Source organism: Bubalus bubalis, chromosome 8 (genome assembly GCF_019923935.1).
Source record: "Bubalus bubalis isolate 160015118507 breed Murrah chromosome 8, NDDB_SH_1, whole genome shotgun sequence".
Taxonomy (NCBI): domain Eukaryota; kingdom Metazoa; phylum Chordata; class Mammalia; order Artiodactyla; family Bovidae; genus Bubalus; species Bubalus bubalis.
Window position 1 is genome coordinate 9449437 of NC_059164.1, and position 25645 is coordinate 9475081.

At 43.5% G+C, this 25645-nt stretch overlaps 2 protein-coding genes across 5 annotated transcripts in view; one reads left to right on the plus strand and one right to left on the minus strand.

Moving 5' to 3' along the window:
- The window catches only part of LOC102410276 (protein lifeguard 2), a 30266-nt gene extending 17559 nt beyond the window's left edge, over positions 1-12707 (minus strand). The window contains exons 1-2 of one of the 2 annotated variants that reach the window (XM_006078345.4): positions 12325-12707; positions 1768-2036 (exon numbers count right to left, since the gene is read on the minus strand). In XM_006078345.4, the coding sequence (XP_006078407.2) occupies positions 1768-2032 (265 nt within the window). In that variant the 5' untranslated portion in view covers positions 2033-2036; positions 12325-12707. Of the gene's footprint in view, positions 1-1767; positions 2037-5397; positions 10081-12324 lie in introns of those variants that run through there. The other variant, XM_025290841.3, reaches the window with a different exon arrangement.
- Positions 11385-24364, plus strand: GATAD1 (GATA zinc finger domain containing 1). Of its 3 annotated transcripts, none has more exons than XM_044947144.1 (5): positions 11385-11869; positions 12605-12730; positions 14713-14772; positions 16174-16357; positions 23870-24364. In XM_044947144.1, the coding sequence occupies exons 1-5, from the start codon at positions 11612-11614 to the stop codon at positions 23920-23922; spliced, it is 681 nt and encodes a 226-aa protein (XP_044803079.1). In that variant the 5' UTR covers positions 11385-11611; the 3' UTR covers positions 23923-24364. The 3 variants fall into 3 exon arrangements, with proteins under 3 accessions (XP_044803079.1, XP_025146627.1, XP_006078408.1); XM_006078346.3 differs by lacking the exon at positions 23870-24364 and adding an exon at positions 18325-18612 and having other exon boundaries at positions 11399-11869; XM_025290842.2 differs by lacking the exons at positions 12605-12730; positions 23870-24364 and adding an exon at positions 18325-18612 and having other exon boundaries at positions 11394-11869.
- Positions 24365-25645: the final 1281 nt, after the last annotated feature.

Consider the following 25645-nt stretch of genomic DNA (forward strand, 5'->3'; position numbering starts at 1 on the left):
TTGCATTTTTGCATTTCTTTTTATTGGGGATGGTCTTGATTCCTGTCTCCTGTACAATTGCATGAACCTCCATCCATAGTTCATTAGGCCCTCTGTCTATCAGATCTAGTCCCTTAAATCTATTTCTCACTTCCACTGTATAATCATAAGGGATTTGATTTAGGTCACACCTGAATGGTCTAGTGGTTTTCCCTACTTTCTTCAATTTCAGTCTGAATTTGGCAATAAGGAGTTCATGATCTGAGCCACAGTCAGCTCCCGGTCTTGTTTTTGCTGACTGTATAGAGCTTCTCCACCTTTGGCTGCAAAGAATATAATCAATCTGATTTCGGTGTTGATCATCTGTGATGTCCATGTGTAGAGTCTTCTCTTGTGTTGTTGGAAGAGGGTGCTTGCTATGACCAGTGTGTTCTCTTGGTAAAACTCTGTTAGCCTTTGCGCTGCTTCATTCTATACTCCAAGGCCAAATTTGCCTGTTACTCCAGGTGTTTCTTGACTTCCTACTTTTGCATTCCAGTCCCCTATAATGAAAAGGACATCTTTTTTGGGTGTTAGTTCTAAAAGGTCTTGTAGGTCTTCATAGAACCATTCAACTTCAGCTTCTTCAGTGTTACTGGTCAGAGCATAGACTTGGATTACTGTGATATTGAATGGTTTGCCTTGGAAATGAACAGAGATCATTCTGTTGTTTTTGAGATTGCATCCAAGTTCTGCATTTCAGACTCTTTTGTTCACTATGGTAGCTACTCCATTTCTTCTAAAGGATTCTTGCCCACAGTAGTAGATATAATGGTCATCTGAGTTAAATTCACCCATTCCAGTCCATTATAGTTCACTGATTCCTAAAATGCCAATGTGCAGTCTTGCCATCTCCTGTTTGACCACTTCTAATTTGCCTTGATTCATGGACCTAACATTCCAGGTTCCTATGCAATATTGCTCTTTACAGCATCAGACCTTGCTTCCATCATCAGTCACATCCACAACTGGGTGTTGTTTTTGCTTTGGCTCTGTCTCTTCATTCTTTCTGGAATTATTTCTCCACTAATCTCCAGTAGCATATTGGGCACCTACCAACCTGGGGAGTTCATCTTTCAGTGTCCTATCTTTTTGCCTTTTCATACTGTTCATGGGGTTCTTAAGGCAAGAATACTGAAGTGGTTTGCTATTCCCTTCTCCAGTGGACCACATTCTGTCAGACCTCTCCACCACGACCTGTCCATCTTGGGTGGCCCCACATGGCATGGCTTAGTTCCATTGAGTTAGAAGGAGTTAGAAGAAGCCCTAAGCATGGCATATTGTTTTCTGGGACCTACAGCATTTGCCTTGAATTGCTTAACTTCCAACTTCATATTTCATGAAAGAAAAAAAATTCTCATTTATTTAAGCCACAGTTTTTTGGACTTCTGTTACACCTGAATGTATTTCTGATATAGAATTAATATGTAGGGCTCTGAATTAGTATTCTTTAAAACTAAAGACAGTATCATGGTATCACTTTGTATGTAAGTTAAGACAGTCTGTGTTCAATGACTAATTCACCTTTCTTAAGAAAATCACAATTTATTCACCATAATATGTCTATCATGAGTTTATGAATGCCTTGGAAAACTTGGGGAGCCATGTGTTCTTACATATATCCTGTTGCATGGTAAAGCATGATGGGAAAAACTAAAGGCAAATTTAAATCCTACAACCCACCCTGTGGAAATATTTTAAGAAAACTTTTGCTGTTCTCTTCCAAAAAGGCCATTTCTTTATTCTTACCTCTGCGGACAGCTGTTTCTGAAAATGGGCCAGGGTTGTTGTCGTCTGTAGTAGTCTCTGGTGAAATCTGTACCACATAGGTATCTGCTCGCCTATCAGCTCTTGAGTGTGGATTTCCATGAGCTTGTCGTGGCTCCTGAGTTGAAGGTGCAGTTCCATAGGACCGAGCAGACTTGCCCCCAGTATAAGGATCTGCAGCTTTCCGAACCAGATGTTGATGATCTCCAGAACTAAAGTCTATTGGTTCACTGACCTCCAAGTCCATTTTCCTGGAGAGGGAACACTGTTATTCAGGTCCTTATGAGTGTACCTCTACCACCTTAGCAACTTCATAACATCAGATGATGTTTTTTCTTTATTTTAACTCCCTTCGCTCTGTACTTTCCAAGTCATTGCTCCACACATACTGGTTGAATAAATGATGAACAAATAGTTTTAATATGAGAACTATAGATTAAAATAACTTTATTTCTATTATGAAAGTAATATGTTTATAGATTTATTCTGCAGTGAGTGAATAAACTCCCTCTTACGTTGAGTTGCCCTTGTCACCTTCGCCCTTAAAGAGCTTGCATTTTGGGAGAGAAGATAATCAAATAAGCAATCATATAAAAGGCAATAGAAGTAGGGCCAGAAACATGGAGGATATTATGAGAGTAACAAAGTGTCAAAGAAGATGCAAGGAGTAGAAGAGGCAGTCAAGAGCCTCCAGAGAATTCTAGTGAGGCTTAAGCCGAGGTGGGGAGATGAGAAGGAGTCAGTCAGGTAAAGAGATAGGGGAAGGTTTTCTGAGGCAGAGGAGTCCATCTGGACCAGGACTGGAGGAAGCAGAGAGGCAGGTTCCAGAAACTGAAAGAGGTTCATGTGGATGGAATTGGGGAGTTGGAAGGGGAAAGCAGAGTGAGGTTAGAAACAGGAGAGTGGAAGGGGCAGATTGCTGTGGGGCTGGCGAGTCAAATTCATCTTGAAGGCCTTGGTTGAATAGCAGTCCCCCAAAGCAACGCACGCCAGTATTCTTGCCTGGAAAATCCCATGGACTGAGGAGCCTGGCGGGCTATAGTCCATGGGGTCACAAAGAGTCGGACACAACTTAGAGACTGGGCACGCCCGCACACAGGTATCCATGTCCTAACCCCCGAACCTGTGAACTGGTTTCTTCGTGTGGCAAAAGAAACACTGCAGGCGTGAATAAGTTAAGGAGTGTGAGGTGGGACTATATGTGTGGACCCAACTGATTTACAAGGGTCCTGATCACCATACTTATAAGAGGAAGGAGGATCAGCATCAGGAAGGAGATGGGACGAGAGCAGCACAGGCCAGAGGGATTCAGCAGCTGGCTATGAAGGTGGAGGAAGGGGCTGTGAGCCAAGAAGTGCAGGAGGCCTGTAGGAGTCGGAAAGGGTCAGGGAATGTATTCTATTCGTAGGAACGTATCTTGATTTTAACCTAGTGAAACTTATTTCTGACCTCTGACTTCCAGAACTCTAAGATCACAAATTTTTGTGTTGTTTTAAGGTGTTACGTTTGTTGTAATTTGTGCCCGGAGCAATAAGTAATTAATACAATGGGGAGATCGCTGAAGATTTTCCAGCAGGAGGCTGTGGGGATCTGACTAGAAAGGTTATAGGAGGTGCAGTGTGGAGAGTGGACCTGAGGAAGCAAAAGTGGAAGCAGAGACCAGAAATCCAGCAAGAGACTATGGCGGGCTTTGCCACAGCGCTCCTCAACAGAACAGAGTTCTCAGAAAACTAGTACCACGCAGACCATTTATGGCAAAGGAAAAGGGCCCCATTCACCTCTTGGGGATATGCAGACTCAGGCAGGCCCCTGCTACTGGCCCCCTACCCCACAAGGAACCATGGAAATGTCTGAGGAGATGAATGAGATGGCGAGGGCTTGGGCAAACCATGGACCAGGTGGGGCTGGCATCCATGCCCCTGGGGAGGCAGACTCTCTTGTAGACAGTTATCCCTTCTTCTCAAATTAATCTCTAAATTTTACAAAACTTATTGAAATTTTTTTCAGTACTTAAAAACATAACTCTAAATCTCCCCAGAAAGAGTAAATGTGTGAGAATAATCAAGACAAAATTTGAAAGAGGATTTTGGCTAAGAGGGAAAAGGGAATAAAAATATAATAAAGTTAAATAATTAAAAGTGCAGTGTTCACAGGGCAACAGATAAATGGATCAACAGGATGGAAGAGATTCAAGAAATAGAATCATATATGTAAGAATTTAATATTTGGTACAGGTGGTATTTCCATTGTCTCGTGGTATTAGAACAATTAGCTATTCTTGGAAAACAAAGTTTAATAGCTATTTCACATCTTTTACAATAATTCATTGCAGATTAATGAAAGATTATAATAAATGTTAATAGCCAAATAAGAAAATATCAATGAAATTTATATAAGCCTTTATAAGAATGATACCATGAAACAAATGCTTGACAGGTCTGGGGTACAGGAACACTTCAAATATCATCATAAAAAGATACCAACAAATCTGAAATGAAAAATTCTGAAAATAAAATTTGCAATATTTACTATAATGTAAAAAGAACTTAACATGGAAAAGGTGAGCAAGTCAATAGAAGGATGAGAAAGGAACATAAGTAAGCAATTCATACAGGAAATTTAAATGGTCAATCAACTTAGGAGACTACACCTCACAAATAGTCAAAGAAAAGAAAATCAATCGTGAAATGTTTTTGTTTGTTTAGCATAAAAGTCTGTTAAAAACTAAAAAAAGAATTTTCAGAATTGCAAGGATGTGGAGAAATGGATAAGCCAGGGCCACATTATGACTGGTAAGGGGCCTATACATATTTGGCTTCCTGGGTCCTACCTCCATAATAAACTATGAAGGAGTATATTTTAACGGTTTCATTAGTATAAAAAATATAATCCAGGCTGGATTCACTGTATATTTTATATTCACTATTATTGTATTCATTTTTCTTCTCATTTTAAAAGAAATTTTAAAAGTTTTCATAACCCCCAAAACTACTGTGGGCCCTCGGCAATGCATCTTGTGTCCAGTGGCTAAATCAGCCCTAACATAATTTCACAGGAGTTGGCAGGTGTGCAGACTTTTTTGGGTGAGTAATTTGGCAACATTAATCACAATTTAAAATGTGTGCCACTTTAGACACAACAGTTATATTTTTAGGAATTTCCCTCATAAAAATACCCACACAAACAGGCAACAATACATGTGTAAGGAAGTTCATTATATCAGTCACTGTAACTCCAAAAAATTTAAAACAGGCTAAATATCCAACATCGGAGGAATGGGTTATCACTAACACAGCAGAATTGAAGGATATGCTGAATTGTATGAATTTTTATAATGAAAACTTATTATTTATATTAAAAAGATAGTTACATTTCCTCGGGTAAATAAAATATTTCTCTTTTTGATAAAATCCGAACCCCTCTGAGGAACAGTCTTCACATACAGCTGAGAAAGGTTAAAAGATGCTCAAACAACCAAGTTGGTTCCCCAGCCATCCCGCAAATCAGAAGGTAGAGAGGCAGCAAGATTCGAAGAGCTCTCGAGACCAAAACCAAAGGAACAAGAGTCAAAGACAGCTGAGGTTGCCTTATAAAACTACAGTGGTTGGATACCTGAATCGCACAATGTGGCTTTCACCCAGTCCTCAAAGAGCCGTGTTGGCTCCTGAGCCAGCAGTCATTCGAAGGGCAGGCAGGCACGGGTGCGGGTACTGAGAAGCAAAGTTCTGAGTGACAGTTAGGGGAGTGGCAGTTGGAGGCCGGGGTGGGCCAGGACCCCCGCTACCTGGCAGATGGGCTCTGAGTCAGGTCCCTCTGCTGGGCCCTTGGTGGCCGGTGATGGCCAAGGCACTTGGTGCTGAGTCTCAGGGACGCCTGTTCCGCCATCTCCAAACCGGTTCCGTGTCAAGGAGGGTCCCGAGGCCTTAGCAGAGGCAACCAGAAGACAAGGTGTCCTCCTCACCACATCATCACTTTTTCCCAAACAGAAGGAAGATGCTTAGGAAGCTCCACCAGGGATCCCGCATGGTTATTTCAAATAAGGAAGACTCGTTTGTGATCCAGCCGGTGCTGAGTGGTGGATGATGATGTTCATGGGCAACTTGAGTGCCCACTGTGGTGCAGGGGGATGCCTGCTCAGGCTGCAGGCCAGGGAGGAGCCAGGGAGGCCCGATGCAGGCTGGTTGGTGAGAGAAGTCAGCCGATGAGGTGGGGGCAGTGAGGAGGGGAATGGGCGTAGGCACCGCCTGGAACTGAGGCTGTTCATTCAGCTGAGAAAAGGCTGACTGATATGTTAATCCACACACATTAGACTGCTAATTGATGCCTACCTACTGAGTGCAGGCTTCCCTGGTGGCTCGGTGGTAAAGAACCCGCCTGCCAATGCAGGAGACTTGGGTTCAATCCCTGAGTTAGGAAGGGCCCCTGGAGGAGGAAATGGGCAACCCACTCCAGTACTCTTGCCTGGGAAATCTCATGGACAGAGGAGCCTGGCAGGCTGCAGTCCACGGGGTCGCAAAGCACTGGACATGATTTAGTGACTAAACAACAACAACAAACAATGCAAGATGTGGGGAGGTAGAAGAAACACAAAGAGGAAAAGGGCAGACTTCCTTTCCTCAACATGCTCCTGGTGTAGTGAAGGAGACAAGGGTACGAAGGTGCACCCTAGGGTAAGAGGAGGGAGAAGGCAGGGCAAGGAACAGCTACTTAGTTCGGTAGGGGTGGGGGAGGGCTGTGACTCCTAGCATGAGGTTTCCTGGAGGAAATGATGCCTGAGCTGATTCTGGGAAGATGGATAGGGTCCTTACGACGCCTTGAGAGGACCCACATTCCCAGTAAGGAGAACACCCTGAACCGAGGCATTGGCGTGGGAACCATGGGGCCCCACACACAGAACAGAAAGAAAGTTCTGGGTTATTGCACAGAAGGTGTGACTGCAGAGGCAGACAGGGCTGCCATGACACCCCTCCTGAGGATTGAAGACGAGGTCAGCAGGAACACCTACCCTGGCCCTCTCTCTCTTCTGGCAGTTCCATAGGTCTCACCCTGTCCAGTCCACACACATTCTTTCTCTAGTTTGTCAATGTTAATAGGCAACTTGAGTTAATTACACTTTTTCCAAGACTGTAGGTGGGGGAGAGGGGTATACATTTGACCAGCCTGGTCAAAAGAATGCCTCCTCCTGTCTTATTAGCCTCAGGACTGGCATGAAATCAAGCAGTGACCAGGTGGAAGAGTTGTTACCACTCACTTGTGCTAACTCACTGAATCCTCCCACTAACCCAGGAGGTGTGCTCTCTCGTTACCCTCATTTGACAGGCAGGTAAAGGAGACTCAGTGGCTGTGTGCCCTTGAGGTATGCAGGACAAGGGTGTGGTTGGACAAGGAACTCTGCCTTCCAAACACAACCAAGATACAAAATGTGGTGAACCGCATCTGTTTGAAACAGGCCCTGGAATATATTTTATGCATTTTAAAAAGAGTTTTAATTAATGAAGCATGCAGCACCTAAATCATGCAAATTAGACCACACAATGACAATGAGAAAGCTCAGCTTTCTTTCTTTCCCATAGTGTGAATGTTAAGATCTTGGGAGGTATTCATTTTTGTGTTCACAGCTTGCACACTCACAAATATACATACAGACAGACACACTCCACCTGCAGAATTTTCTCAGACATCCCATAGGCACCAAATCGTCTCTTTCCCCTGCGTCCAAGCTAGGTCTCTCGCTCTCCTTCTTCAATCTGAGATCTCCGTGGTGCCTCAGGGAGCCCTGGCCTGGCCAGTAGTGGCTCCGGCTCTTGCTGAGGCGCCCACGAGGGAGCAGGACTGGGTCAGGGCTTTCACTGACAGTGTCCTCCTGAGTCCTTCTCTCCTGCCCATTTCTCTCACCTCCCAACTTGACCCCACCCCTCCCCCATCACCTAGTCCTATTTATCCTTGCAGCACACTGGTCTATTCTGTTAACACTCCAGTACATCTGCATAGGAGCTTTGTGACACTATAGCTTTGCTGCTCGGAAGACAAGCCCTACGTTTTGACTGAGAACTATGGGCCAGGCGTGATAATTGATCAAATCTTGCTGCAGCCCTGGGGTGGGTGATACCCTCCCCAATTTACAGACAAGGAAGGGACTGAGATGCTGAGAGGAGGTCTGCTTGCCAGTCCTTGACTAGATACTGTCTGCTGTGACCTATCACCTCCAGGTGGCAGAGGATTTTTAGGACCAAGAAACCACCAATTTCCTTCTTTTCCTTTTGATACTTTTTCCTCTGTTTTAAAAATAAAAGTAACACAATGTGGTAAGAAATATTTCAAATGATAAAGAGGTGCAAACAAAAGGCCACATATTGTGTGATTCCATTTATACAAAATGTCCAGAACAGGCAAATCCACAGAGAAAGAAAGTAGATTAGTGGTTGGGGGAGATTTGACTTAACCCTTTGACTACTTAATGGTTACTTAATGGATAGTTTCTATCTGGACTGATGAAAATGTTCGAAAATTAGATAGCGGTGATAGTTGTACAAATCTGTGAATATATTAAAACCCACTGAATTGTATACTTTAAAATAAAAGGGTGGACTGTTTTGTGTAGCTAAATAAAGCTGTTATAAAAGAAAAAAAAGGGTGCAAAAAGAAAAGTGTAAGCCTGTCTCACCACCTCTGTGCATCAATTAGCAACATTTTTTTGCCTGAATAACTAAAACAGGTACACACCATGTACATAGATATTTAATTTACATACAGTGATCATGTTCTATGCACTGTTCTATAAATTGCTTTTTCCCCTCTGAAAATTTATATCTGAAATCTTTTCATATCAGTAAATATTAATAGAAGAGCTTTGGTTTCCCATCTCACTGAGAATAAAATCCAAAGTCCTTTCTTTGGCTGACATGATCTTGCTGCCAAAGCCTGACAGAGGAAGGAAAATTATAAGCCTAACTCACTCATGAACACAGATACAAAAATCTTAAAATATTAGTAAAGTAATCCAGCAATATGTGAAAAGAATAGTACACAATAGCCATGCTGGATTCATTCCATTAGTGGCAGTATTAACATTCAGAAACCTGAATTCACATTATTAACAGACAAGAAAAAGCAGGACTTGCCTGGTGGTACAGTGGATAAAAATCTGCCGCCAATACCGGTGACACGGGTTCGATACCTGGCCTGGGAAGATCCCACAGACAACGAAGCCCATGTACCACAACCACTGAGCCCAAGCTGTAGAGCCCATGAGCCACGACTGTTGAGTCCACATGCTGTAACTATGAAGCCTGAGCACTCTAGAGCCTGCGCTCTGTGAGAAGAGCAGCCACTAGGCAAGGAGGAGCCCACGCACAACTGGAGGTCAGCCTCCACTCCACAGCTAGAGAAAGTCCATGCGCAGTGGCAAAGACCCGACAGAGGAAAAATAAACGATTTTTTAAAAAGGAGGAAAAGCATTATGATCATCTCATACAGAAAACTGTTGGATAAAATTCTACACATTCATGATGAAAACAGGGATAGATGGGACCTTCCTTACCCTGACAAAGGGAAGCCACAAAATCTGTTAAAAATCAGTATAGTGGTGATCTCTGGATAAAGAGCACGTGAGGGGCTAATGTTCTATTTCTTGATTTGTTTGGCCCAGTGCGGTGACTTTGTGATAAGCTGTATTTAGATGCATTTGGATACTTTACAGTATGTGTATTATACTTAATTTTAAAAGGTTGTAAAAATTTTTTTTTAAAAACCAAGGAAAAAATGTGGTTCTTTCTGATGATCTCAGAAGGGTAGAGGGTGTAACCAGGAGCTATGGGAGCTGACAAGGACAGGAGATGGAGATGTTGGAATGAGGAGGAATGGAGAAAAGAGGACATTGAATGGTTATACATGTGGATGTGGGCCCCAGACAGGATGGTGTCTCTGGTGGAGAGGAAGCTGGTGAGCCAGGGGCCAAAGTTTTCCGTGAATGAGAGGCAGTAATCTCACAGGAGGTGGTGCAAAGACAGGTGTACTAGCAGCAGAGATATATTAGGAAGCATAGAATTTAATATCTAGATGCCTCTCACGGAGTGCAGCCTTCTACAGTGAGACCACACTGTGTACCTATTCTCAGCCACTTTCACAATTGCTCTTATACCCAATAACAGTCTGAAATGTAGTTAATTTTTTCTGGTACTGTTCAGTTCATTCGCTCAGTTGTGTCTGACTCATTGCAACCCCATGAATCGCAGCCTGCCAGGCCTCCCTGTCTATCACCAACTCCCGGAGTTCACTCAAACTCACATCCATCAAGTCAGTGATGCCATCCAGCCATCTCATTCTCTGCCATCCCCTTCTCCTCCTGCCCCCAATTCCTCCCAGCATCAGGGTCTTTTCCAATGAGTCAACCCTTCGCATGAGGTGGCCACTATTGGGGAACCCTAGACTCAGAGCCAGGATGACCAGAGCCGCAGCTCAGGATGCAGGGCTGCGGCAGAGCCCTGTCCAGATGTGCTTTCAAGACCAGTGTCCACCCGGGCATCCAGGCCAAATCACAGTCCCTCTGTTGATCATCAGTTAAGAGTAAAATAGGGATAATATCTTAAACCACAATCGGCAGAAGCCCTAAATGCAGTTTCACAACTTGATAAGGCAGTCAATACAGCTTTCTTCTTCCTCCCACACCCCTCCACCAACATATTCATCAAGAGGTGTGAGAGAACTTCAAGCCTAGGAAACCCAGGATCACGAAGAGAGGCAGGCAACCACCGCTCCACTGAGAGAGGCTGGGTAGAGACTCGTTTCCCTGGCCAGGCTGGTACTGACCAGCGGCATTAATTGAGAAGGCTGGACTCTCATGATGCCCTTGTCTTAGGTCAGCTGTTCCCAAGTGCGGTCCAGGGAGCTCCCAAGACCCTTTCTGGAGGTTCTCGGGGCCATATCTGCCTCCCAACAATGCCAAACCAGTACCATCTCCCCGGCCTAATGCTCAGAGGCTATCGGACTCAACATGACACCGCCACTCAAGTGCCATGAACGTATGCATGGTCTCCAGGGTTTTAAAATGTTTCAACTCCTAATACTCAAATGTCCCTTATAAGCAAACGTACATGGGGTGTAAATTATAATTTTAAAGAGCGTAAAGAGGTCCTAAGTAGGAGTGCCGGACTTGGAAAATTAAAAATACAGGCTGCGCAGTTAAATTTGAATTCAGATAAACAACGAACATTGCATAGGATACATTGGCTTTAGTAAGTTATTAGCTGCTTATCTGGAATTTAGATTCACTTAGGCGTCCTGTATTTTATAAGTCAATCGTAGGCCTAAAAGGCCGAAAAGCGCGTGAACCTCGCCGCAGTCCCAGTAATTCCCGGCAATGCACTTCCGGTCAGGCGGGAGGCCAGTGTGCGGCCCCGCCCATCACCGGAAGCCTCCTAAGGCCGAGGCTAGGCTGTCGTCTCGCCCCGCTCCGCCCCGCCCCGCCCGTCACCGGAAGCCCCCTAAGGCCGAGGCCAGGCTGTCGTCCCAGGCCCCGCCCCGCCCCGCCCGTCACCGGAAACCCCCTAAGGTCGAGGCCAGGCTGTCGTCCCAGGCCCCGCCCCGCCCCGCCCCGCCTCCTGGCGCCTCGAGCTGCCGAGCCTGGGGCTGGCTGTGGAGCGGGCGGAACCGGCTTCCTGCCTCCAGGGGGCGGCTGCCGCGGCCCGGTCCCGGCTTGGGCAGCTCGGCGCCGCGCCCGCGCCGCTCTTCTGTCAGTGGGAGTGGCGGGCCGGCCCGCGGGCCGCCGAAGTCGGCGGTCGCCATTCCCGTGTCGCTGCGCCCGCGGGGGCCGCCCGAGCCGGCCACCATGCCGCTGGGCCTGAAGCCCACCTGCAGCGTCTGCAAGACCACGTCGTCCTCCATGTGGAAGAAGGGCCCGCAGGGGGAGATCCTCTGCCACCACTGCACAGGCCGGGGCGGCGCAGGCGGCGGGGGCTCCTGCCCGGGGGCGGCCGGCGGCACAGGGGGCGGCGGCGGCGGCACAGGGGGTGGCTTCAGCGCCGCGACCTTCGCCAGCACCTCGGCCGCCCCTCCGCAGAGCAACGGGGGCGGGGGCGGCAAGCAGGTGAGCCCCTGCGGCCCCTCCCGCGGGCGGAGGCCGACGCGGCGCCCTCCCGGCAAACTGGGCCGGGCCGCCCCCTCCCGTCCGCGACAGGAAGGTCGTCGTTGGTTTGACCCCTTCTCAGCCCCTTTTCTCATGAGAAGTTAAGTCTAGAGAAGCAGGAAGAGGAAAAACCCCTCAGAAATCCCTCCCCTGTGATACTTTGGGTAGCACCCGGACATCTCAGGGTACTTACGTACGTTTACACAGAGATGTCTACAGGGTCACGGCTACTGGACCTCTTTCCCTGTTAATAAAGTTTTCTTTGTCATAATGTCATGTTATAAAGATTATCAGGTCATTTTCAGTAGTAACATAAGTGTTCCACGGCAGGAGGTGGCATACCACACCCATTCTCTGGCTTAGGAGAGTTGAGTTTTTAAGGAATTTTGTGTCATAAACGCAACCGATGGTCTTACCTTGGCGTAGACTGACTCCTCTTGCTGCCCGTTGCCCTTTTACAAGTAGTTCACACATTTTTTTGAAGTCTCTGGAGATGTTTGCCTGTGGCTCTCCCTTTTTAAATTAATCCAGTTCGTTTGATTATTACCCAGCATGAAAAGAAAAGTTGCACTCAATTTATTTTTAAATGTTCGTTTAAAGTGCATACTCTGGGATCCTTGTAAGATGGTTGTATCAGGACAGCAACCTTTCTACACTTTTTATTTCTCTTCTTTTTGTTCTTTGTTTATGTAACAGAGTAAGCAGGAAATTCACAGGAGGTCCGCTCGGCTCAGAAACACTAAATACAAATCTGCTCCAGCTGCTGAAAAGAAAGTTTCCACTAAAGGGAAAGGGAGAAGACATATTTTTAAATTAAAAAATGTAAGATGATTGTGGACAGTGTCTTGTACCGTAATTGTGGCATTGTGTGTAGTGTGACCAACCACCGCCTTCATCTCTCACCACTGAACTTGGACTCTGCGCTTGGCAGCTCTTCTGTAGCCTTCTGGGGACTGATCCAGGCTTTCAGAAAGGGAAGGAGCTCTTTTAGGAGGCTTACTGTTTTATAAAGTTAACGATATCCTCTTTTCCTTATTTTAGTTTTTCCCCCCCCTGGGGAACATAAAACATGATTCTAAAGGAAACCTAAATCTTGAGCACATTTTATTGGGTTCTCTATGCAAAAGATGAGATGGATTACAGTTCTTGGTGTGGGCATTTTTTTTCTTTTCTAAAGCTTTAAGTAAATAATAACACTGGAATTCATTCAGTTCCGTATTTGCTTGTTATATGGCCCCCCAAAAATGTTTCTTACTGATTTACAGTGATCAACTTGATGAATATGAATCAAAAGTTTTACTAAATCTTCTTTATCTCTTCTTTTATAAGAAAGTAGATCGTTGTAAGGTTTGTGCTGGGGTAACTGAAAGCTTATTTTTGATTTTGTAAATACAAGGGACAGTGGTCAAACACACTGGGCAAAGCATTCGATACTGTTTTTTGGGTTTTTTTTTAAGCCTCAATATGGTTCTCTGCTTTCAGACCAGAAATGCTTCACTCACCAGTAGAGGCATTTTCTGAAGCTGGGTATATTCATTTAAAAACCTCAGAGAGGCCTTGCATTATTTTCTTGTGCAGATTGTGGATTCTTTTTCTTGAGAGTGCTAAGTTGCTTCAGTCATGTCCGACTTGTATGTAGATTGAAAATGAAAGTCATGTAAACCCCTCCAGTATTTAAGCAAAGGTGAGGGGGAACCCAGGACACCAAGATCTGTAATTTTGACAATATCCAAATGTGTTTTTATATGACCTTGCTGCTGCTGCTAAGTCGCTTCAATCGTGTCCGACTCTTTGCGACCCATAAACGGCAGCCCACCAGGCTCCCCCATCCTTGGGATTCTCCAGGCAAGAACACTGGAGTGGGTTGCCATTTCCTTCTCCAATGCATGAAAGTGAAAGGTGAAAGTGAAGTCGCTCAGTCGTGTCTGACCCTCAGTGACCCCATGGACTGCAGCCTTCCAGGCTCCTCCGTCCATGGGATTTTCCAGGCAAGAGTACTGGAGTGGGGTGCCATTGTTGCTTCTAATTTATTAGGATTTTAATAAATTTGTTTTCTAAAATGTGATTATTGACTAGACAAAATATGTGAATACTTGATTATAGTTGTACACACTTAAACACCCTTTTCCTCTTATGTATGGTGGAATATGTTTTCTGAAAGTATTTTAATATCAATTTTTCTTGTAACCACTTTCTTCAAGGATGATATCAAGACATATTTGGGAAGGCCTAGTTACTGTGTCATGGCATAAAAGTGTGTATTACAGCTTAAGAAGAAATTTCGATGATGATTGAATGGTGGCAAATTACTAGTAACTCCCAAGAAAGCTTCCTTTGGTTCAGACTTGTTAGAAAACTAGTTCTGATGATATTATAGCTATAGTTAAGTTGAGATGGAAAATGTCTTTGAGGAGACTTGTTTGTTATTTCCACCTCTGTCATGCTCAGGCCATTAAAGCCACAGATACTTTTTAAAACTAGATTGTTACGTGCAGTAAAGCTCTGAGAAGGGTTCTGTTAGGTCTCAGCCACATGATCAGGAGCTTGTCCTTTGATTCTCAGCAATTTTTAAGCTAAAGGTAACGGAAATAACAGCAGAAATATTCAGACAATGCTTTGTCGCAATGTTCAGAAGATTTTTATTTTTTTAACACTGCAGTTCTTGTCACCAAACAACTTTAGTATTTCTCAGATTACAGAACTCATATGTGGCTGGAAAAATGCCTATACACACTACACACACACACAGACACACACACACACACTATGAATGTGCTAATATTTTTACTTCTGTTTTTTCATAGCCTATCAAAGCTCCTGAGTCCGTTTCCACCATAATCACTGCAGAATCAATCTTCTACAAGGTGAGCATCATAGTTATTGAAGGAAGATTTGAATGTATTGTATTTTTGTTGTTGTTTAGTCACTTATCCAACTCTTTTGTGACCCCATGGACTGTAACCTGCCACGCTCTGCCCATGAGATTTCCGAGGCAAGAGTACTGGAGTGGTTTGCTATTTGCTCCTCTAGTGGGTCTTCCCACCCCGGGACTGAACCTCCATCTCCGGCATTGCAGGTGGATTCTTTACCCCTGAGCCACCTGGAAGGCATAATGTGGTACTAAAATTTTGGGTTAGTCTAAAGGTCTTCGCTACTCTGTATAAGGTATGATTGTGTTTTTTGTTCCTTTCTAAGCTCTTTTCCCCCATACATGGCTATTATATAACATCCAGAGCTGAGTGGGAAGAGGAAGTTGCCTATGGAAATACTATATGAGGATCTTAGGTATTTTTTAATGTAGATTATGGGAATTGTTTTTAAAATCCAAATGTGTGGTGTGGAGCCAGGGCAACGAGCCATCCTAGTCAACCTGTCAACACTGACGGTTAAGGAGGGAGAGGAGAGATTTGGACAAATAGAGGATGGAGCCTGACACAGAGATGGGAGTGGGCACAGAGGTTCAAAAATGCCTTCAAGAAGTGAGAGGAGAAAGGCAGTAGTGGGGATTGGCTGCTCCTGGAAGTCCGTGGTGAGGGGGAGAGGTGAAGTTGTTTTGATAAAAGCACTGCTTTTCAAGACTGTACAGAGGTAGACTCCTGGGCTGGTATCGGCGCCTCCGCTGCGGTGCTGCCTTATGGAGCTTTTAGCAAGTCACTTAACTTTGTCCAGTGCAGTGGTTCTGGCGAAAAGAGTAGGGATTGTACTATTGTGATATACAATTATTTTTATAAACACATGTTTTCTCCAGCTGCAAGTCATCATGTGTATGTGAAATTTTTTTCATTCAAAATTGAAACAACTTTAGGGACTTCCCTGGTGGTTCATTGATTGAGAATCTGCCTTCCAGTGCAAGGGACCCGGGTTTGATCCCTGCTCAGGGAAATAAGATCCCATATGCCTAGGGGCAGCTAAGCCAGTGAGCCACAGTTAGAGAGCCCATGTGCTGCAACTGCTGAGGCCACACACCACCATAAGAAGCCCTTTGGCTGCACAAGAGAGCCTGTGCACCACAGCTGGAGAAAGCCCACAGGCCCCAGTGAGGAGTGCACAGCAGCCAAACCCCAGCACAGCCAAAGACAGAAAAAAGAAACAGCTTTAGAATTGGCATCAATCACAACCATGTAAATGTCAACGCATCAGACCATCTCAAAGACCTTCTGTTGACCACTTAGAAAACTGTTGTTTTCATATTAAGGAAGTTTCAGTTCGCACCTGTAGTGTTGTTCTGTTTTTTTAAATATAGGCTTATCTTCTGTTTCTCCCAGGGAGTCTATTACCAAATTGGAGATGTTGTTTCTGTAATTGATGAACAAGATGGAAAACCTTACTATGCTCAGATCAGAGGTTTTATCCAGGACCAGTACTGTGAGAAGAGTGCAGCGCTGACGTGGCTCATTCCCACTCTCGCTAGCCCCAGGGACCAGTTCGACCCTGCGTCCTACATCGTGGGTGAGTTAGACAGGGACAGACAGGTTCTTGAACCAGTTTATTTTCCGTTATTATGTGAAACTGTTCATCTGCTCAGGCCGCCATGACAAAATACAATAAACTGAATGGGCTAAACAACAGAATTTTTCTGTCTCACAGTTCTGGAGGCTGCAAGTCCAGGATCGAGGTGCTGTCAGGGTCAGTTTCTGGTGCGAGCTCTCTTCCTGGCTTGTGGACAGCCACTTTTTTGGTTGTGTCCTCACATGAGCTTTCCTCTGTGTGCGTACACTCCTAGCGTCTCTTCCTCTTATAAGGTCACCAATTCTATAGGATGAGAGCTGCATCCTTACAACTTCATTTACCCTTAATTACCTCTTTCAATGCCCTCTCTGCAAATGTTACTACATTAGGGATTAGGACTTCAGCAAATGAATTTGGGGGCATACAATTCAGTCCATATCAAAGAAGCATAAGTACAAAAAAGATAATTTTACAGAAAATATGAAATTTTATAAAGCTGGGGTTTGAGGCTATCAATTATTTTGAGTTATGGGGCAGCATGCACCTACTAAAAAGCTGTGTGGATAAGATTTTTCTGGGTGACCCAGGGTTAAACTCTATTAAAAGAATTTATTGCTCAAGAACTATATTATTTAGGTAACATACAAAAAGTTACTTAAAAATAATTTCTAGAGGAACTGTCATGGTTATGTTTCAACATCTTACACATTCTCAACATGTGTTCCTCTACATATCACACACATCATCCTGGACCATTTGTAACCTGTTATATTGTTGTCGGTGGTTGAAATGGCAGCCACCGTACTCATTGATTTCAAGGCTGACCAAAGAATTGATTCTTGATATAGACTCACAGGAAGAAGTTGTTGATAAATAGAATTTTGAAAGTGTTTAGAGTTTTAAAATTACCCCCAAACTTTCCAGCCTTTCTGCAATGAGCATACATTACTTTTTCATTCTAAGAAAAAACACAAAAGGTATTTTTCCGAGAGAATGGAAGGACAAATAAAGTATAACTGTTATTCTCACCTGCGTGTCAAGTTTTGACACGTGGCCAAGCAGTTTTAGTCTTCTGCTTGTAAGTACATACAAGAGTGAACTTTTATTTACCTGTCCCGTCAGATCCGATTGTCAGCAGAGGCAGTAATGTGCCTGAACCACCTCTTGGGCTTCTCTCTCACCTCCTCTTCCTAATGTTCTGAAGGAGACCATATATCATAAAGTTTCAGAGCCCAGACTCTGGAACTGGACTGTCTGGGTTCATAGGACTGCCACTTACTAGCTGTGTGATCTCAGGCAGTTTCCTTCATCTCTCTCGCCTCTTTCCCTCATGTAAAATGGGAATAATCATAGTACCTAACTCAGAGGGTTGCTGTGAGGATTCAAAGCATTGATGTATCTGTCAAGTATTTAGATCAGTGTTGACATATAGTAGCAGAGAAGGAAATGGCACCCCACTCCAGTACTCCTGCCTGGAAAATCCCATGGATGGAGGAGCCTGGTGAGCTACAGCCCATGGGGTTGCTGAGAGTCTGACATGACTGAGCGACTTCACTTTCACTTTTCACTTTCATGCATTGGAGAAGAAAATGGCAACCCACTCCAGTATTCTCGCCTAGAGAATCCCAGGGACAGGGGAGCCTGGTGGCCTGCCGTCTGTGAGGTCGCACAGAGTCAGACACGACTCAGGTGACTTAGCAGCAGCAGCAGACATATAGTAGACATTATATAAGGCTAAATATCACTTTTAGAATCCTTTCTATATTGAGTTATATTTTGGAGAGAATACTGTCTTCCTTAAGCAGTTAAAAGCAGAAAAAAATGATAGGCAGTAACTTCAAAATAATATATATTTCAAGGATTAATGTCAGGTTAGCACCAGACCAGTTTCTCGTAGTGTTTAGGAATTTTAATTTTTATGAAAATGATACATATCTTCAAAAATGTAAATTGTGGCTCCCTTCCAGGACCAGAGGAGGATCTTCCAAGGAAGATGGAATACTTGGAATTTGTCTGTCATGCACCTTCTGAATATTTCAAGTCACGTTCATCACCATTTCCCACAGTTCCCACCAGACCAGAGAAGGGCTATATATGGACTCATGTTGGACCTACTCCTGCAATAACTATAAAGGAAACAGTTGCCAACCATTTATAGTTTAAAAAGTAAACCTGGATTTCCAGTTCCCTTGTATCTGTACCACTGTAAGACATGCCACATGTTTCTTTAATGAAATTCTTGGATGGAAAAATGACTAATCACTAGCTTGTGTATTACTAGTCACTTAGAAAATTAAAAGAGATAGAAAAGAATTAAATATATTTTGAAATGAAGTATTACATACACATTAAGTGTGTATATCCTCCCAGGCAAATACTGTCATTTCCAGGGAGACTATTAGGAACATGTAGTGTCTATTTTTCTCCTTAATTTATTTCTAGAAACTCATAAAATGGACTGTATTTTTCTATAAGAATAAAATATTAATTTAGATACAAATTTCTAACCAAGAGCTAAATCAAGTAAAATATAGCTGTGATCAACAATATCTCTCACAGTATCTCTTAAAAAAGCTTTATTTTATTATCTAGAAAATATATTAACAGACTGTTGACTGCTTTATTAAGGAAAGGGACTGGTGGATGATTTTTATTAGCCCAGGCATTTAAAAACTTTCCTCTAAGTCTTCTGTAGTAGGGAGAAATTCAGAATCATCTGGTTGATTTTAATAGAGCTGCTCTTCACTGCTCTGACCTACCTTCTCAGTCGGGACGAGGCTTCATCAAAATGTTAGGCTTATAGTGTGGACAGTTAGCTTCACTGAAGACACAGGAAATATGCTGTGTAGGCACCAGAGAGCAGTAGTTTCTTGACCGCACCTAGGACTAACATTGGGCAGCCATAAAAATGATTAACAGGTCATTAGCATTGATATCTTTTAGGATTTGAAATAGCTCAACTGGAATCCCATCACCTCCACTAGCTTTGTTCGTAGTGATGCTTCCTAAGGCCCATTTGACTTCGCATTCCAGGATGTCTGGCTCTAGGTGAGTGATCACACCATCGTAATTATCTAAGTCCTGAGGATCTTTTTTGTATAGCTCTTCTGTGTATTCTTGCCACCTCTTCTTAATATCTTCTGCTTCTGTTTGGTCCATACCATTTCTGTCCTTTATTGTGCCCATCTTTGCATGAAAATTTGCCTTGGTGTCTCTGATTTTCTTGAAGAGATCTCTAGTCTTTCCCATTCTATTGTTTTCCTCTATTTCTTTGCATTGATCACTGAGGAAGGCTTTCTTATCTCTCCTTGCAATTCTTTGGAACTCTGCATTCAAATGGGTATATTCTGCATTCAAATGGGTTTATCTTTCCTTTTCTCCTTTGCCTTTCACTTCTCTTCTTTTCATAGCTGTTTGTAAGGCCTCCATTATGCCTTTTTGCATTTCTTTTTCTTGAGGAAGGTCTTGATCCCTGTCTCATGTACAATGTCACGAACCTCTGTCCATAGTTCTTCAGGCACTCTATCAGATCTAATCCCTTGAATCTATTTGTCACTTTCACTAAATAGTTGTAAGGTGTTTGATTTACGTCATACCTGAATAGTCTAGCAGTTTTCCCTAGTTTCTTCAATTTAAATCTGAATTTGGTATTAAGGAGTTCATGATCTGAGCAGCTCCTGGTCTTGTTTTTGCTGACTGTATAGAGTTGCTCCATCTTTGGCTGCAAAGAACATAATCAGTCTGATTTTCAGTATTGACCATCTGGTGTTGTCCATGTGTAGAGTCTTCTTTTGTGTTGTTGGAAGAGGGTGTTTGCCACGACCAGTGCGTTCTCTTGGCAAAACTCTGTTAGCCTTTGCCCTGCTTCATTCTGTACTTCAAGGCCAAATTTACCCATTACTCCAGCTATTTCTTGACTTCCTACTTTTGCATTCCAGTCTCCTATAATGAAAAGGATGTCTTTTGGGTGTTAGTTCTAGAAGGTCTTGTAGGTCTTCATAGAACTTTTCAAATTCAGCTTCTTCAGCATTATTGGTTGGGGCATAGACTTGGATTACCGTGATATTGAATGGTTTGCCTTGGAAATGAACAGAGATCATTCTGTCGTTTTTGAGATTGCATCCAAGTACTGCATTTCAGACTCTTGTTGACTGTGATGGCTACTCCATTTCTTCTAAGGGATTCTTGCCCACAGTAGTAGACATAATGGTCATCTGAGTTAAATTCACCATTTCCAGTCCATTTTAGTTTGCTGACATTCCTAAAATTTAGATGTTCACTCTTGCCATCTCCTGTTTGACCACTTCCAATTTGCCTTGATTCATGGACCTAACATTCCAGGTTCCTATGCAGTATTGCTCTTTACAGCATTGGACCTTGCTTCTGTCACCAGTCATATCCACAGCTGGGTGGTGTTTTGCTTTGTCTCTGTCTCTTCATTCTTTCTGGAGTTATTTCTCCACTGATCTCCAGTAGCATATTGGGCACCAACCAACCCAGGGAGTTCATCTTTCAGTGTCCTATCTTTTTGCCTTTTCATACTGTTCGTGAGGTTTTCAAGGGAAGAATACTGAAGTGGTTTGCCATTCCGTTCTCCAGTAGACCACGTTTTGTCAGAACCCTTGACCATGATCAGTAAATTTGGAAAACTCAGCAGTAGCCACAGGACTGGAAAAGGTCAGTTTTCATTCCAATCCCAAAAAAAGGAAATGCCAAAGAATGCTCAAACTACTGTGCAATTGCACTCATCTCACACACTAGCAAAGTAATGCTCAAAATTCTCCAAGCCTAGCTTCAACAGTACACGAACCGTGAACTTCCACATGTTCAAGCTGGATTTAGAAAAGGTGGAAGAACCAGAGATCAAATTGCCAACATCTGCTGGATCATCAAAAAAGGAAGAGAGCTCCAGAAAAACATCTACTTATGCTTTATTGACTATGCAAAGGCCTTTGACTGTGTGGATCACAACAAACTGGAAAATTCTTCTAGAGATGAAAATACCAGACCACCTGACCTGCCTCTTGAGAAACCTATATGCAGGTCAGGAAGCAACAGTTAGAACTGGACATGAAACAACATACTGGTTCCAAATAGGAAAAGGAGTATGTCAAGGCTGCATATTGTCACCCTGCTTATTTAACTTATATGCAGAGTACATCATGAGAAACGCTGGGCTGGAAGAAGCACAAGCTGGAATCAAGAATGCCTGGAGAAATATCAATATCCTCAGATATGCAGATGACACCACCCTTATGGCATAAGGTGAAGAAGAACTAAAGAGCCTCTTGAAAGAGGAGAGTGAAAAAGTTGGCTTAAAGCTCAACATTCAGAAAACTAAGATCATGGTATCCAGTCCTATCACTTCATGGCAAATAGATGGGGAACCAATAAAAACAGTGACAGATTTTATTTTTTGGGGCTCCAAAATCAGTGCAGATGGTGACTCAGCCATGAAATTAAAAGACGCTTGCTCCTTGGAATAAAAGTTATGAGCAACCTAGACAGCATGTTAAAAAACATAGACATTATTTTGCCAACAAAGGTCCATCTAGTCAAAGCTATGGTTTTTCCAGTAGTCATGTATGGATTTGAGAGTTGGACTATAAAGAAAGCTGAGCGCAGAAGAATTGATGCTTTTGAACTGTGGTGTTGGAGAAGACTCTTGAGAGTCCCTTGGACTGCAAGGAGATCCAACCAGTCCGTCCTAAAGGAGATCAGTCCTGGGTGTTCATTGGAAGGACTGATGCTGAAGCTGAAACTCCAATACTTTGGCCACTTGATGCAAAGAACGGACTCATTTGAAAAGAGCCTGATGCTGGGAAAGATTGAAGATGGGAAGACAATGGGATTCCAGAGGATGAGATGATTGGATGGCATCACCAACTCAATGGACATGAGTTTGAGTAAACTCTGGGATATGGTGGTGGACAGGGAGGTCTGGCGGAGAAGGCAATGGCACCCTGCTATAGTACTCTTGCCTAGAAAATCCCAGGACGGGGGAGCTTGGTGGGCTGCCATCTGTGGGGTCGCACAGAGTCGGACAGAACTGAAGCGACTTAGCAGCAGCAGCAGGGAGGTCTGGCGTGCTGCAGTCCATGTGGTCACAAAGAGCTGGACACGTTGCAAAGAGTCAGACGGCAACTGAGCGACTGAGCATTGGTATCTAAAAACAAGTCCACCCCAAAGTTAAAGCCATCTGCTGTGGATTCATCATAACAGGCCTAAAACAGTGTTTGAGATTTAGAAGGTCAGGCACAGGAATTCTAGTCAGGATTCAGGGACAGATTTTACTTCAAGGGCAGGTCAGCTGCGTCAGGGAGCACCAGCTTCAAAGTGGGAGAAAGTGGGGTTTACATGTACTTGCCTCCTCTCCTCTTCTGAGCTGACCATTATTTCCCAACCCCAGGAAAATTTACCAGAATCTAATTTAATTACAGTGATTTTGAATTGTAGCAGTTTTAACTGTTACCATTTTTATACACAGTTACGGTTTATTAGTTGGAAGAAAGTTATGACCTGTATATTGTAGATACATGGCTGTATGTTATAGTTAATCTCTCTTCACAAAAGTTGTTGTAAAATTGATTGTAAATACCATTGTAAATAACTAAATGCTAGTATTAAGAGTTGTGGATTAAAATGTATTTTTCCCAATATATTGACTTTGAATTTATCTCATTCATTTGTTTCATGTAAATAAGGGTTCTGCCCCAAAATGGTGTAAGTAGAAGACCCTAGTGTTGTTGTACTCCTCATTTGGTTGACAGATTTGTCGTCAATATGTAATAGATATCAGGATACTCAAAGAATGACTGATCAATAAAATGAATACAAAGTAAGGTATTTATTAAATGAAATATTTTTAAACCAGTGTATAAACTGACCATTTGTTTATAAATTGGTGGATACTTGTGTAGTATCTTTAGAATTAAGATTGAATTTTCATTTGCCTCCTTAGCAAACACCAATGGCTCCTATTACTCATAGTGTAGATCTGTGTCTCTCACCCTATAATGGAAGGTCTGCGCCGATGTGGCCCGCAGACCGTGTTCCCAGCCCCGTCGCCAAGGGGCTGAGGGACGAATGCAGGCTCCAGTTTGTCCTTGCTCTCGTTCCACGCCCATCTTCCCTCCAGACTGCCTGCCCTGGGGATGTTAGAGCCGAGCCCGGACACAGAAGCAGAAGCCTTACACAGGCTGTTGAGCGGGCTCCAGTCGTTGTGTAAGGTAATACTTCTGCAATAGTACGTGGCTCTGTAAATCCTGATACAGTTACGGAGACAGTGAAGGATAAAGCAAAGAACTGCTGTTTTTCATTACAACTATTTAGAATTCCTTGGCCTTTTAAAAAAAATAACTATACGTGTATTATTTTGGTAAATTTCTTTTAATTGAAAAGTAAAGATGTCACAAAGGGAAAGATGAACACATTGGGTTATTGACATTTTTAATTCCTAACAATGTGTATATAAAACTTAAAAAAAACCTCTCTTTTTCTTTTTTCTTTCAAGAAGTGGGAATCATGAACCATTATTTCTCACTGAACATGACAGACTGGCTTGAAGTAATTACTCAATTACAGACAGCAGCTCCAATCAGCCTCAGCTTCTAGTGACAATATCGCTATTTGGAATTCCTCTCACTTCTGTGTTCCACCTGTTGTGGAAGGGAGCAAGTTTGACAAAAACACCTGTACCTTTAGTACTTCTCACCGTGGATAGGAAATGTGCAAGTTAAAAAGACCATCACTTTAAAGAACGAAGGTGCTGTTGGGGAAATATACAGTTCGAAAAAACTCTCACTTCAGACGTCTTCTCCAAAAAGGTAGTAGAGAAAGAAAACACTATTGACTGAGGGTTAAATTAGAACGCGCTGCTCCATCACAGGCATTTGGCTAAGGTCGCAAAAACAAAGGTCGCACAAAGACCCTTTTGTGCGGCCAGGCAGGTACAGTCGCTGTACACGTGTTCTCAGATAAACGGTAAGTGGTCATCCGAGAACCACACGGCGCCGTTGGTCACATGTGGCTCTCGCTGAATTTCCCTGGTGAGTGGGGTGACCACCTCCTTAGCTGATTGACTTTCTGAGGGGTGAAAGGGGCACGCACGTCTGTATGACAGGAAGACTTGAGCAGTTTGCGGCACTGAAGTGTAGCTCCTCCTCTCCACAGAAGCTGGAGGATGGGGTGCCCTGGCCTGACAGTTACAGGTCAAAGGCATGGCTCCCAGGGCCCTGAGAGCGCGAACCTGACGAAGGCTTATTGAGTTTCTTAAAAATACATTTCAAAGAGTGTGAGAAAACACAAGTTTTCTAAGGTAAATACTCAGACCTAAAGGAAAATCCCTTGCCTTATTTTCGACAGAATTAAGCGTCTTATTTTAAATTCCTGTTTGTCCTTAACAGTGCCCTAAATTTGGACGAGGGAGACGTGGGCAGCTTCGTGACTCGGGTCTCACAGTGGGGCTGCATTTAGGACATGTTCGTGTCTGTCAGGGTTTCAAAACGGCGGCCACATCAGGGCTGGGGAGAGGCCCAGGGCTGCGGCCCATCGTCCGCTCACCCGGGACCCTCGGGACCCCCACCATACTTGGTGGTCCTCATGGCTGTGGCTTTATTAACAGGACTAAGAGGTTCTGAACTACAAAGGCCAACACCATCATCTCTTGCTGAAGGAAAATTCATTTTCTATCCATTCTCCTCCATAGTCACTTGCCCGTACTTTTGTACCTAGCAAATTCACAAATATCACACTTGGATTATCCACGTTTTATATTTTAAGACTTATATGGATTTTGAGTATGTTTTTAGATTCCTTGTCCTCCCACGAATTTATACCAGTGAATCAGGAGCACATTACAATCCCCTGTGGAGGTTTAACAACTAAAAACAAAAAAATACAAAATGAAAAAGGAAACCCTGCTGGGAAGTTCTTGCAAGCAACTAAGTAAATCAGTGTCTGTGGGCGTGAGACTGGGACCCCGTTAGGTTGCAAAGAATTTAGTAAAATTTAAGAAAAAAGCCAAAAAAATGTTTACAGTTCCAGCAGTGAGAACCACTTCTCAGGCTAGTTCTCTCTGTATATAAAATGCAGCTGATAAAGACTTCAGTTTCTACACCTGCTTTGGGGTAATTGAGGAAGCTCATCAAAGGCCTGTTTATACCAGTTAGCTTTGTTAAAAGCAACTAGTCCCCTGTCAGGGAACCCGATATACACTGAGCACTCTATACTACACTGCAGCTCCGCTGTGGCTCGTTTACCTGACCCTGGAGCTCGGGGCTTGCTCGC